Here is a 13,508-nt window from a genome sequence, read left to right as displayed (position 1 = left end):
TCACTCCTCCTTCATGTTTCCGCAGTACTCTGTGCATATTAGCCAATAAGCATTTGTCATGTTTGTTGCCACTGTGTATCTGCTTATTCACCACACTGCGAGCACCTCGAGGACAGAGACAGTGTCTTTCCTGGATCTCAGATATGGCTTACTATAGAAGAGGCTTTGAAGATACACTCTAATAATATCGTCCCTTCAAAAATGTGTGATTATGAGGCATTTTGAATTTAAAATATATGATATACTTTTCTGTGAAAAGCAGAGTAAGGAAAATGTGAATTTTATATTTTGTTCAGTTGCCACCAGGGTTTGCATATGTTGCTGACCTAACTATCACTCAGTGTTTGATTCTCAGCTTAAAAATCCTTTCCTTCAGGAATCCTTCTTTGCAACATCCCAGTACCACAGCTTAGGGTGGTTCCATATTTCTGTGACTCTCTATAACTCCCCAGCGTGACATTCAGTATATATATTTCACTCTAATTGTTTTTTAAATAGACTCTACCCTCAGTCTGAGGAGACCTGGTGGCACAAGTAAGAGCTCAGCTGCTAACCAGAAGGTTGGCAGTTCAAACCCATTCAGTGACTCTGAGGGATAAAGACCTGGTGACTTGCTTCTATAAAGATTAGAGCCAAGAAAACCCTATGGGGCAGTTCTGCTCTGTCATATGGGTCACTATAAGTTGGGATCAACTCAACAACACCCAACACTACCACCCTCTTGGAAGAAATACAACCAGAATGTTTCTTAGAAGCAAGACTTCCACTTACTTACTTTGGACACATCATCAGGAAAGACCAGTCACTAGAAAAGGACATTGTATTTGGTAAGGCAGAGGGCCGATGAAAATGAGAGAAATGCTCAATGAGATGGATTGACACAGCAGCCACAGCAATGGACTTAAACATATCAAGTGTCATGAAGATAGCAGTGTTTCCTTCTGTTGTATATGGGGTCACCATGAGTTGAAGTAGACTCAACGACAATAACAATAACCCTCAGCTCACTCTACACTTCGTTAAGACAGGGACTATAGCTGTCTTGCTCATTGTAATATCCCTGGGGCTAGTGGGAGGGTGGAGAGGGTCCCCACCTGATACCTCTCCTTATCTCCAGTCTTAACCTTTGAGGGCCAAAGTTTAAATAATAGTCTCTTTGAAATAAATGTTCAAGATTAAATGTAGGCCATTGAATACTCAAAATGCTTTCCTGTGATTTTGTCAGGCGTTTCCATGCCGATGGGATCTTGGGCACAGTTCCAAGTTAAAGTACAAGCCAAACTTCTGTAACGAACCCGGGAAACTTACAAAAGTATCCTAAAACAAAAGTATCCTAGCATCAGTTAAATCACTCGCTTTAACTATTTGTTAATAAAACCGTTTCTTCTAGTAAAACTAGAAATGCTTTCTAGGTAGTCATCCTCTATAAAAATAAAAGCAAAAAAGAAATGGAAATTATAACTGTCCTCGTGGCACAATACTGATTTTCAGATGCAGTTAGGTGCTAGAGAAATGATTCTTTTTTAATGAACACAATATTTCTGTGCTTCATGAAGAGTATACTTCAGAATCTTGGTTGAGAAATGATTTTGAAAGTAAGTTCTGTCTTATACATGGTGTAAGTGAAATATGGCCTAAGGCCCACACTGCAAGAAGTTGCCATTAATTTCTTACTTTAATTCACAGACTTGAAGAATTGAAGTATAAAACTGGAATTCTAAAAGGTAGAGGTGGCATAATCCAGTATTGTCATAGTGTATCCCGTGAAGCCACTCACTCCCACGGAAGCACCACTGGGGCCAGCACAGTGCAGACAAGATGGGGACGATGCAGGAGGATGGGATCGGGGCCCCTTCATGCTGTACCAGGACAGCTTTGCCTTTTCTGTTCAGTTCCTCATGAGGTTTTAAGGGAGAAGGGAGAGTTTTTAAAAAACTGTCAAACTGATTCCGACTTGTAGTTGACCCTCAAATATATATGTGAAACATACATATATAGATGAGGACATTTGAAACCCAGAAGGTTTAGTAGATGAGCTGGTTTATACTAGTACCAGCTGCTGTTGAGTCAATTCCGACTCATGGAGAGCCCATGTGTGTCAGAATAGAACTGTGCTCCACAGGGTTTTCAGTTGCTTGTTTTTTTTTTTTTTTTTTTGCAAGTAGATTGTCAGGACTTTCTTCCAGAGTGCCTCCGGGTCGACTCGAACCTCTGACTTTTTGGTTAGCAGCTGAACACACTAATTATTTGCACCACCCAGGGACTCTGAGCTGGTTTATAGGCTGGCTTAAGGCCTGATTCCCCATCTGGTCCTGTTTCTACTATATCACATCGCCTTCTTTGAAAGCCTGTTATCTCTTTGCCTTCAGCTTCCAGAGCTAAACTCAGCATGATCAATACCATGTCCAAAATCCGTGGCCAGGAGAAAGGACCAGGCTACCCTCAGGCGGAAGCCCTGCTCGCGGAGGCCATGCTCAAATTTGGAAGAGAGCTTGGGGACGACTGCAACTTTGGTAAGGAGGGCCTTCTTACATTGTAATTCTTTGTTCACACCTGGGTTTTGGTGCCAATAAGAAACTCTGTAGGAAGTTACTGTAACCATTTTATATTTTGATTCTCGGTCTTAATTTATGAGTAAATGGGCCACAAATCATTTTTAGTGTGATCTGTCGTAGGAATTTTATTTTTTGCTTATTTCTTTCTTTTTTCCTGATGAGATGCTAGTCTTTACAATAAACCAGAAAAACCAAACCCGTTGCCGTTGAGTCGATTCCGACTCATGGTGACCCTATAGGACAGGGTAGAACTGCCCCATAGAGTTTCCAAGGAGCGCCTGGTGGATTTGAACTGCAGACCTTTTGGTTAGCAGCTGTAGCACTTAACCGCTACGCCGCCAGGGTTTCGTCTTTACAATGTGTAATAGCTATGGCTAATGTGTTCAGGTGCCTTGGGAGTGTCTAGTAATAAACGAATATTGGAGAACAGTACGCAGTCACAATCAGCAGGCTACATTCCACTCCCTGCCCCGTGGCTTTCTCTTGGATCTCAGCTTTTTTGTATCTTGGTACCTAATTCCATGTCCCATGAGACAGGGTTTATTTCTTCACCTCTGTTTCCTCCAACACTCAGCTACCATACTAAGTACTTCCAGTTTTCACTGCTTTGTATTATGGGGTCTCAGCAAATGGCTGTCCTTCCTCATTGCACCATCCTCTCTGTTCCAGTATTTACCTCTGCTAAATGCTTTGGCCCTAAAGTAGCTCCCCTACTGGGGAAACTGGTACCTACAAGAGAGGTTTTAGGAAAAAAAAAAAAGTAAGATTTTACCTTCTTTACAATAAGGAATAAAATCTTCTTAGGAAGCATTTAGTCTGTTGCTCAGTATGAACTGCTGTAAAGGGTCCTCTCATTGCAATTGCATTTCATCTTTGTTCTTTAACATAAAAGAGTTTCATTCTCCCCTTCCAGGCCCAGCGCTGGGTGACGTGGGGGAGGCCATGCGGGAACTCTCAGAGGTCAAAGACTCTTTGGACATGGAAGTGAAACAGAACTTCATTGACCCCCTTCAGAATCTTCATGACAAAGATCTGAGGGAAATTCAGGTATCTGGAACTAGTACTCTGAGAGATGAGTGCAAGTGCTCTTTTTTTAAAACCGGTTTGTAACTTCCCGTGTGTGCTGTCAGCTCTGGGCACTTGATTACAAAACAGTCCAGTGAGACAACCTGAGGGAAGGCACAAAGGCAGCACCTCTTGCCAACCCGCCACTCATGCACATTACATTTCACTTCTCTGACTTCAGTGTTCACAGCGAATAGGTTTTTCAAACTTTCTTTCTTCCAGGAAGCTAATTATCCTTTCCCTGAGAATATGCACTTTTATTAGTTTCCTGGGCTGATTCCATCCCCTAAAATGCTGAGTGTGCCAGTTTTTAGCTAAATAAAGAGTTATTCTATCACTCTACAGCTGTATATTTTTATATTTTCATAATAATTGTTAGGCTTGAGGAGGAATACCCAGCTATTCTCTTTCTAAAAACACATAGAATAGTTGAGCTATTTCTAATAAAGTTCAACTACCTTTTCGTCTAACTGGGTATATAGTGTTTGCTCATTCATTCATTCATCATTTATTTGTTGAACCTGTCTGAAGCTTAATTTTCTTGACTGTAAAATGGACTTCCATAACTTGGAATAAGGTCTCCTTCATCTCCTTATTCCTGCCTTAGTTCTCTGTCTTAGTTATCTAGTGTTGCCATGACAGAAATACCACAAGCAAACGGCTTTAACAAAGAGAAATTTATTTTCTCACAGTCTAGTAGGTTACAAGTCCAAATTCAGGGTGTCGGCTCCAGGGGAAGGCTTTCTCTCTCTGTTGGCTCTGGAGGAAGGTCCTTGCCCTCAATCTTCCTGTGGTCGAGGAGCTTCTCAGACACAGGAACCCCGTGTCCAAAGGACGCGCTCTGCTCTTGGTCCTGCTTTCTTGTTGGAATGAGGTCCCCAACTCTCTGCTTTCTTCCCTTGTGTCTCTTGAGAGATAAAAAGTGGTGCAGGCCACGCCCCAGGGAAACTCCCTTTACCTTGGATCAGGGAGGTGACCTGAGTGATGGTGGTTTTGCAATCTGACCCTAATCTTCTCAGCATAAAATTAGAATCACAAAATGGAGGATGGCCACACAGCTCTGGGAATCACGTCCTGACCAAGTTGATACACACATTTTTGGGGGGACATAATTTAATCCATGACAGTCTCCTTCAGTCCTACTACTTGTTCAGTGTCACATAGCTAATAGGTCATAGACTCACTCTAAATCCAAAGTATAACTCTAACTCCAGTGTTCTTCTATCCTGCAGTGACAATTAGTTCAAATGTCTTAAAAGAATATTCCTTCAAAAGGAACATACATTTAGTTTGAATCAGGGCATGAATTGGGGGCAGGAGATATGGTGGAAGGAGAGGTCTTAGATATTACTCTCCCTTCTTATTTCTTCGCCACTCTCAACTATGTTTCTGTCTCCTTCCCGTCCACTCCATACACACCCAGGAGCAAAGGAAAATCCAGCATTTTCTCCTACCCATTCATAGTAGAAGACTGCAGCCCTCAGGAAAAACACAGTACTCTGTAGCTTTGGGAAACTGCTTTCCCACCTGGTTACTAGAGATGTAAGACAGAGGCTGGGCTGAATGAGGGTTGAAGCTCCTTAGGTGAAATCCCTCCAAAGGTCCCTTCCAACTTAGATTTTGTGGTTGAGTTTATTATCTATCAAGTAAGAGACTTAAACCCAGGGTTCCCAAAAGCTACATCATCATTGACCTGGGGCATGTGTTTAAAATGTAGATTCGTAGGCCCCAGCCCTAGATATTCTGATTCAGGTGATCAGGAATCCATATTTTTAATAAATAACATAGGTGATTCTGACAGACTAGATTGCCTCAAAGAGAGGTCCTTTTCAATACTCACATTCTATGATTCTAAAAGTAAAAATGCCATTCTTTCTTAACGGTATTTCACAGAAAGTGCTTTTCACCTGCCTTCTTACGAACTTCCTTCTCGTGAGATAGCATTTCTTTTGAAAATGGAGCCTATAGGACCTGTGCACCTGTCCTTTCTACATGTGTATGGTGTGTGTACACTTCCCAGCTTCTGTCATGGGATGGGAGCTATCCAAGCTTGGGTTTGACCCAGCAGGGCCAGAGAATGAAAGGTGCTGGTATTTCACACAGTTTCATTCTCATTCCTTAAGTATTTTTAGCCTCTGCAAGTGTTTACCCTACTAATGCATGTGTCCTTATTTCTCCGGTAACATTATATCTTAAACATAGGCCATCTTATTTTGGAAACTAATGGGCACAATGAGGAAGCCAGCTGAAAAAGGCCTTCTTTCCATAAGTCCTTTCAAAGTGTATTCCTGCCCTTGACTTTTTCAGCATCATCTGAAGAAGTTGGAGGGTCGACGCCTGGACTTTGATTATAAGAAGAAACGACAAGGCAAGATTCCAGATGAAGAGCTCCGTCAAGCTCTGGAGAAATTTGATGAGTCTAAAGAGATTGCCGAGTCAAGCATGTTCAATCTCCTGGAAATGGATGTGAGTGACTCTCCTATGGTCTTTAATTTAATCTTGCCATTTGAGAGGCAAAATTAATGTGTTAAGGGGGTGATATTTAAAATGTTAATATCTGATTACACTGTACAATGAGAACTTCAGTAGGTGGTTATTTCTTTTAAATAATTTGAGGTTATAAAGTAGACTGAGAAATGCTAAAGTCTTTTCTGCATTCCTGTAGATTGATTGAACTAGATTTTTGTCCACTGATGGATCTTAAAGAATTACCAGTAGTGGGAAGTTAAAGAATGTTTCTGATGGTTCAGATAAAAGCCTAATAACCTGAATAAGTACTCTGTGTCAGATTGACTTCAGATTGTAAGAGAATATTGACTGAAATACCTCCAAAATTGAGCGCTCAACATAAGATGTTCTGTAGTTTGAAGTAAAGTTGACATTATCTTTCAAGAGGTGATTTCTGTTGAGATTAATGATTATAGCATAGAAACTGCATTTGTGCATAGATAGTTCAAAAGATGCTATCACATTGCCAGAGTACTAAATTGAGTTCTTTAAGCTTAAAGCCGTAAGGACGATTTCTCCTTCATATGGAGCCCCTGGGTGGTATAAATGGTTAATGTGATTGGCTGCTAACCAAAAGGTTGGAGGTTCGAGTCCACCCAAAAGTGCCTTGGAAGAAAAGCCTGGTGATCTAATTCTGAAAAATCAGCCTTTGAAAACCCCGTGGAGCACAGTTCTACTCTGACACCCATGGATCACCGTGAGTTGGAGTCAACTGCACGGCAACTTTTTTTGTTTTAAACCCTGAAGTAATAAGAAGACCTGCTAACCAGCTTTTCCATCCTTGCTCATCCCCACCTCCTTGCCCTCACAACAGTTGCTGACCGGCTTCAGCCAAGATGTTTATATAGCCTTTATGTGTTCATTGCTTAACTACCTTGACCCTGACTAGTGGCGTGGAAGGAATATTGCACACATCAGGACTTTCCCACCACCTGAGACATGGTTGGGGTTGTGGATGTGTGAGTGTAGGTGTGTGTTTATGAAACAACTTGTTTTCACCTAACTCCTCAAAAGAAGTGCTATAGGCATGAGGAGTGACCTGAATCACAGTCATCCTTCCCTACATCCAGGGCCTCGCCACCCCCAAACTCACGGGACAGCATTGCCTCTGTTGACCTTGAAGGTACTACTCAGCTAGATCACAACATGAGACACAAAATGAAGAGTAACCAGTGATACTTACATATTAGAGCTGCAGAGAACCCAAGATGTTACCTGATCCAGGCCCCTTACATTGCAGGTGAGGCTCAGAGAGGACAAAATTTTCCATCATATCACCCTGCCTCCCATGGTATGAGAAATCAATATTCACTTTTTTATTAACGGCACTAATATTATCTTAAAAGGAGTTGGTGGTTCATTGGTATAATTCTCCCCTTCCATGCAGGAGACCTGGGTTTGATTCCAATCCCGTGCAGCTGCCACCCATTTGTCAGTGCTGGTGGTTGCTGTGTTGCTGAACAGGTTTCAGCTGAGCCTCCAGACTAAGATAGACTAGGAAGAAAGAACTGGTGATCTGCTTCTGAAAATTAGCCAGTGAAAACCCTATGGATTCCTCCCCCGCAAATCCACCTAGTTATCTTCCACCATCTATTCTGCTGTAAAGCTCCAGTAACAGTGCAAGATAATAAAAACCTGGACTTGCACCAAAAAAAAAAAAAAATCCCAATGATCACAACAATCCTGAGGATGGTGCAGGACTGGGTAACATTTTATTCCATTGTACATGAGGTTGCCATGAGCTGGGGACCGACTCACTGACAGTTAACAACAACATTAACTTCACATGAGAAAAATAGGGAGCAAAGAATCAAGCCTTTTTGTCAGTGCATCTTCTTCCTACATAAAATCAATAAAAGAAGCCAAAGCCTAGTCAAAAAGTGGTCGGTAGACATGAAGTTGTTTAATGGGAGTTCTGTACTCGTCATGAGGATTCTTACCGATGTTTCTCCTCATGGTACTGGAGTTTCCACACGTAAGGATGCTTCAGGCTCTCTTATGCTTACTCAGTTTGGGACCTGCGGAACTCTGTCTCAGCCTGGCTCACCACACAGTCATTGATGTCATCGGGCAGTGGACTATATGTCGGGGGCAGCTCTCTCCTATGTACTGGGCAGTAGTAGTTGTGTAAGGGCAGGGACCTGGTCACTGAGGCATGGTTTCCCCCATTGATCTGCAGATTGAACAAGTGAGCCAGCTCTCTGCGCTCGTACAAGCCCAGCTGGAGTACCACAAGCAGGCGGTCCAGATTCTGCAGCAAGTCACCGTCAGGCTGGAAGAAAGGTATTTTGCAGTTCCCTGCATTTTAAATTTTCCTTTTCTTGCTGTACAATGATGATGTGTAAAGAAGTGGAAACAATGGACCCTATTTGGAGACAAACTTCTGCCAAAATTTCTGCTGATCCTAGACAGGCACCTTGTGTGTTGTCAGTCTTGTTTTTATTTTTTCTTGTGTTTTGTTCTGTTGAGTCTTGGGTTTATAAGAGTTTGGTATTTGGATTATATTTGCCTGCAACAGTTGGAACACCAGAATGCTAATGATGATGGACACAATTTGCTGATCAGATATTCTTCAAGGGTACTGAATATATATCATCATCAACCCTCCTAACATCCCTGTGAGCTAAGTATCCTTGGCCTGACCTAACAAACGAGCAAACCGCGGCTCAGGGAGGTTGAGTAACTAGCCCAGCGTGACACAGTGGTGGAACTGGGATTCGTAGTCAAACATACCTGATTTGAAAGCGTGAATCTTTTCACAACTGTGTTTCTCTGACTGGTGGTGAATCCTCCACCATCAGGGCTACTGTCCCTCCTCCTCGGAAGCAGCCCTCCATGGGGCTGTAGTCGTTCACTGTGTGAATGGGGCTCTCTGGAGTTGTATGGGCTCAGCCTGCACAGCCATAGCAACATATGCGGTGGCCTTGCCCTCTAACTCATGTTTTTTTGTTTTTTTAATTGAGCCAAATTAAGCAGGATGATGTTGCTAAACATATATCCATCAAAGATCACCTGAGCAGCCTTTATTCTCAGATCAGGACCACATCAGACCTTCACAGCTGATGAGATGGCTACATGCATAGTGAAGGCTGCAATCCTGTTATGCCGGGCCATTGGGAACCCCCTCTCCTGCTTTCATCTAGCCGTCCTCTCCCTCTCCTCACCATCGTCCCTAACTAGTGCGTCGACTGTGAATCTTCATTCAGTGCACCATTGTGGAATCATGTGTAGCTCTCTGAAGCCTCTAGAAAGGTTTACCACCACCCACTTCAGTGACATCTATTGAGCATGAAGGAGCCATTTTCCTTCTTATCCTCTGAAGTCTGTTCAGAGCCAATATCATTCTACAGTCACCATCCCTCAGCTCTCCCCGTCCTTGCAAATCTGTTGCGTACTTGGCTTAATGAATACCTCCAACTGTGGCATGTACTTAGGAGGTGTGCAGAAGACATTTCTTGGTTATACCTTTCCACCTTCCCCCGCCTTCCCTCAGTCCATGCCCCCTTCCAGGATCTCAGACTTTCCACAGTGGCTCCTTCTCCTTCCCGACCTTCTCCTCATGCTGTCCAAGGAATGGCTTTCTTCCACATGTTCATCCAGAAACTACTCTTACATAGCTTTTACCCGCTTCTTTGTTCCCTTCTTCAGCTCCCCGTGCAGGGGTGGTCCTCCCCTCACCCTCCATTTCCATGCTCCTGTAGCACTTTGTACATGTCTTTGTAACAACACTTACTACAATTTACCATAATCAGTGTATGTTCTGTCTCCCCTGCAGACCATAAGCCGCTTAAGGGCAAGAACTGTGTCTTACTCATCTTTGCATACCTGGCACAGTACGGTACATTTGTGTAGTGAGCACTGAATAAATGAAGTGAGAGGTGGAGAGAAAGAATGAAGACAATGAGGGTGCGATCATAAAGGGACATCACCAGAAGCACAGACATGCACACATATAAGACAATTAAGGGTCCTTTTCAGATTCTTCAAACTCTGTAATGGTAGACTGGTGGGTAACTCAAGAATTTCCTGGATTTGATTGCTTTTTTTTAACTTAATTGGCTACATAATCTTTTTTTTTTTTTTTTTTTTAACACAGAATAAGGCAAGCTTCATCTCAGCCTAGAAGGGAATATCAGCCTAAACCTCGAATGAGCCTGGAGTTCCCACCTGGGGACAGTGCTCAGCCCAATGGGGGCCTCTCCCACATAGGCACTCCCAAACCTGCAGGTAAGGTGCTTAAGCCTGCAAGCTCCATGACTTGAGCCTTGAGTAGGCCCTGTTGATCCTTTTCCAGCAGTTCTAGGATAAATTCCATCTGGCCGCATAAGAACTATATGGCAATATATTTCTTAGAGGATAATTTTGTCAGGTAGAAATTCTTTTAACGAGATCCTTTCTCTTTTTCTCATTAATGTTTTCTTTCCCTCCTTTTTCCCTCTTCTCTCTATTAGTCTCTATTTGTGTCAATCATCAGCACACACTAACCTAACACATTTGATTTTGACCCTCTTTTTTTGGTTGTGAATCACCTTAATGTGTCAGTTTGGTGCTAGATGGCTATCTTATGTTTTCTTCTCTTTTTCTGTGAATCCCACCTGCAGGAAGGTGAATGCCCTGGACACCTCTGTGCCCGCACACACTCACATACGACCCACACACCAACTCCAGGAACATGTCAAACCTGATTTTTTGAGTCACAGGAATATAAGCGTTTGCAGATGAATGTATCTTGAATCTCTCAACACCTGCTAGGTTTCTCCCCACCCCCAGTCCCCAGTTCACTGTCCTATGAGACTAAGTTTGATACAGTAAAAGCTAAAAATTACTTTCTATCATCAGGAAGATTGATACATACACAATCCTGTGTTCTTTCGGTAGGCACCATCCCTCTCCACCACCTGCATGTCAGTTAGACTAAAGCCTGCGTTCAAGGCATTTTAAATCTTAGCGTTTGCTTGATTGAAGAAGTGGAAACAGGTTTACATTGGTTATAGCTTGCACAGATATGCAGCTTTCTCCTATTTCCCTGTAACCCAGTGCTTGCTGTTCTTTTCCATAAACAAGTTTTAAAGATGCTCTCAGGAGACTTGAAAGAGGTGAAGTGAGGTCTGTGAGCAGTGGGGGCTCTCTGCCCTGAGTGCTCACCTGGGCTGCCCAGAGTGCCCAGCCTGGTGGTGTGCATAGCAGTGGCTCTTTGAAGTCAGCTGGCTACAAACACTAGTCATATCAATTATGTATAGCTGTGCCTCTCCCTGCCCAGAAATCAGCACGTATTTACTTTTCACTTGGAGTCTTGTTAATGTTCTGCCTTCTACAAGTCCAACAAATAAATTACACTGTTTCTTTTCAAAGCCGCCTAGATAGCCTGGGAGCTGTGTGCACTCGTCTAAGTCTGTATATGAGTGTGCATGAGTGCTATGTTAACAGGATGGTCATTTTAAATAATCAACCAGTAGTCGTCAAGTTGATTTCCAACTCACGGTGACCCCATGTGTGTCAGAGGAGAACTGTGCTTCATAGGGTTTTCAGGGGCTGATTTTTTAGAAGTAAATCACCCGTACTTTCTTCTGAGGTGCCTGTGGTAGGCTCCACTCTCCGATCTTTTGGTTAACAGCTCATCATGTTAACCGTTTGTACCACCCAGGGACTCCTCATTATAAATAGATCCCTTTTAAGACATGATTTTCATCCTTCATTGTTTTACTTAAGGTAGAATAAATTATTTTTTATACCATAGCTCCAATACACTCCTCATATTTATATATGCATCATTTTACCAAGTGTAAATTACATAATTTTTACATAATCTCATTTAATAGTGTCAAGTCCTGTGAAGTAAATTCTATTGTTACTGCCAATTTTAGACAAAGAACCTGAGACTGCAAATGTGCCTTGTCCAAGGTTACATACAGTAAAAACTTGAACCCAATATTTATATTGTTTTATTTCCACCACTTTATAGCTATTTCCCAGAGCCTGGAATGATCATTTCTTTAAAAAGTGAGAACTGAAATATTATTCTTGGATTGCAAAGCATTGTCCATGTAATTAGCTGTATTATTTCAAATGTGCAGATTATTTTAAAGGGGTGACTTGAAAGAATTGTGACCAAGCAGAATCACTAACCTAAATCTCATTGTAAACTCCTGAAACCACTGGGGCTCCCGCCTCTGGGCATCATCAGGGAGGCAGAACTTACTGAACTCTCGTACATAGCACAAGGATAGATGTGGTTATTTTTCATACTGAAAATGGAAACAAGAATACCCAACAACTTCCAGCAATCTGAGAAAGTTTCTGAAGACTGATAGAGGGTAGGCTGGTCATGTGACAGATATTGGGACCTAGTAGCAAGAGGAAAGGAGCCCTGGTGGCACAAGGTTAAGTGCTCATCTGCTGAGCAAAAGGTCAGTAGTTCAAACCTACCACCCGCTCTGTGGGAGAAAGAAGTGGCAGTCTGCTCCTATAAAGATTACAGCCTTGGAAACCCTATGGGGCAGTTCTGCTCTGTCCTATAGGATCGCTATGAGTCAGCGTTGGATTCCACAGCAATAGGTTTTGGCATGGGAACAAGAGGAAGCTGCAACAGGAAGAGGAGTGAGGGAGGGAAGAAGAGGAACAGCCAAGCCAGGTGGTGTAGCAGGTAGTAGCTTCTGTGGAGTTAAATACCCCTGTCCTTTTGTGTTCTTCTCTCCCCCTCTTACACTCAGGTGTCCCAATGGATCAGCCCTGCTGCCGAGCTCTGTACGACTTTGAACCTGAAAATGAAGGGGAGTTGGGTTTCAAAGAGGGAGATATCATCACACTCACCAACCAAATTGATGAGAACTGGTATGAGGGAATGCTTCACGGCCAGTCAGGCTTCTTCCCCATCAATTACGTGGAAATTCTGGTTGCCCTGCCCCATTAGGCCGTTGTGCTGGCTGGCTCACCTCCTGTTGGCCCAGATAGCTAAGTCGAACCACTGCTTTGGTAATGCTGCTTATGACACATCCCAAGTGCAGGCCGCAGTGGTCCAAGTCATCAAGCCCCATTGAGTATCTTTGGTTGACTTGTGCAGTCCCACAAGGGTCATGGTGATGGATGGTATCTTCTTAGCCCAGTGGGTATGGCATGTGCTTTTTAAACACCATCCGAGACCAGCCAGTAGTCACAGAACTGCTGTTTACCCAGTTCTCAGGAGGCAGTGGCTTCTTAGAAAATGACGATGAGCCACATCACAGAAAACCCATTCTCTCAAAGATATTGTCTGTCACCCAGGGGCCATCTCGAGGTCTCAGGTTCTCCACTTAAAAAGGAGAAAGTCCTTGCTTTCTTTCACATTGCCCCCTCCCAAACATGTGAGTCACAGCATTGTCAAAGAAAACCTCACTCACCAGC

At 43.0% G+C, this 13,508-nt stretch overlaps 1 protein-coding gene across 1 annotated transcript in view; it reads left to right on the top strand.

Moving 5' to 3' along the window:
• The window catches only part of SH3GL2 (SH3 domain containing GRB2 like 2, endophilin A1), a 48,873-nt gene extending 35,725 nt beyond the window's left edge, over positions 1-13,148 (top strand). Inside the window, exons 3-8 of the mRNA XM_064290910.1 lie at positions 2,370-2,513; positions 3,469-3,602; positions 5,928-6,086; positions 8,308-8,411; positions 10,225-10,280; positions 12,776-13,148. Of these exons, the coding sequence (XP_064146980.1) occupies positions 2,370-2,513; positions 3,469-3,602; positions 5,928-6,086; positions 8,308-8,411; positions 10,225-10,280; positions 12,776-13,038 (860 nt within the window). The 3' untranslated portion in view covers positions 13,039-13,148. The remainder of the gene's footprint in view (positions 1-2,369; positions 2,514-3,468; positions 3,603-5,927; positions 6,087-8,307; positions 8,412-10,224; positions 10,281-12,775) is intronic.
• Positions 13,149-13,508: the final 360 nt, after the last annotated feature.

This window comes from Loxodonta africana, chromosome 9 (genome assembly GCF_030014295.1).
Source record: "Loxodonta africana isolate mLoxAfr1 chromosome 9, mLoxAfr1.hap2, whole genome shotgun sequence".
NCBI classification, from domain to species: domain Eukaryota; kingdom Metazoa; phylum Chordata; class Mammalia; order Proboscidea; family Elephantidae; genus Loxodonta; species Loxodonta africana.
The sequence above is the reverse complement of the archived record's forward strand: the minus strand, read 5'-3'. Positions and strand labels throughout refer to the sequence as shown.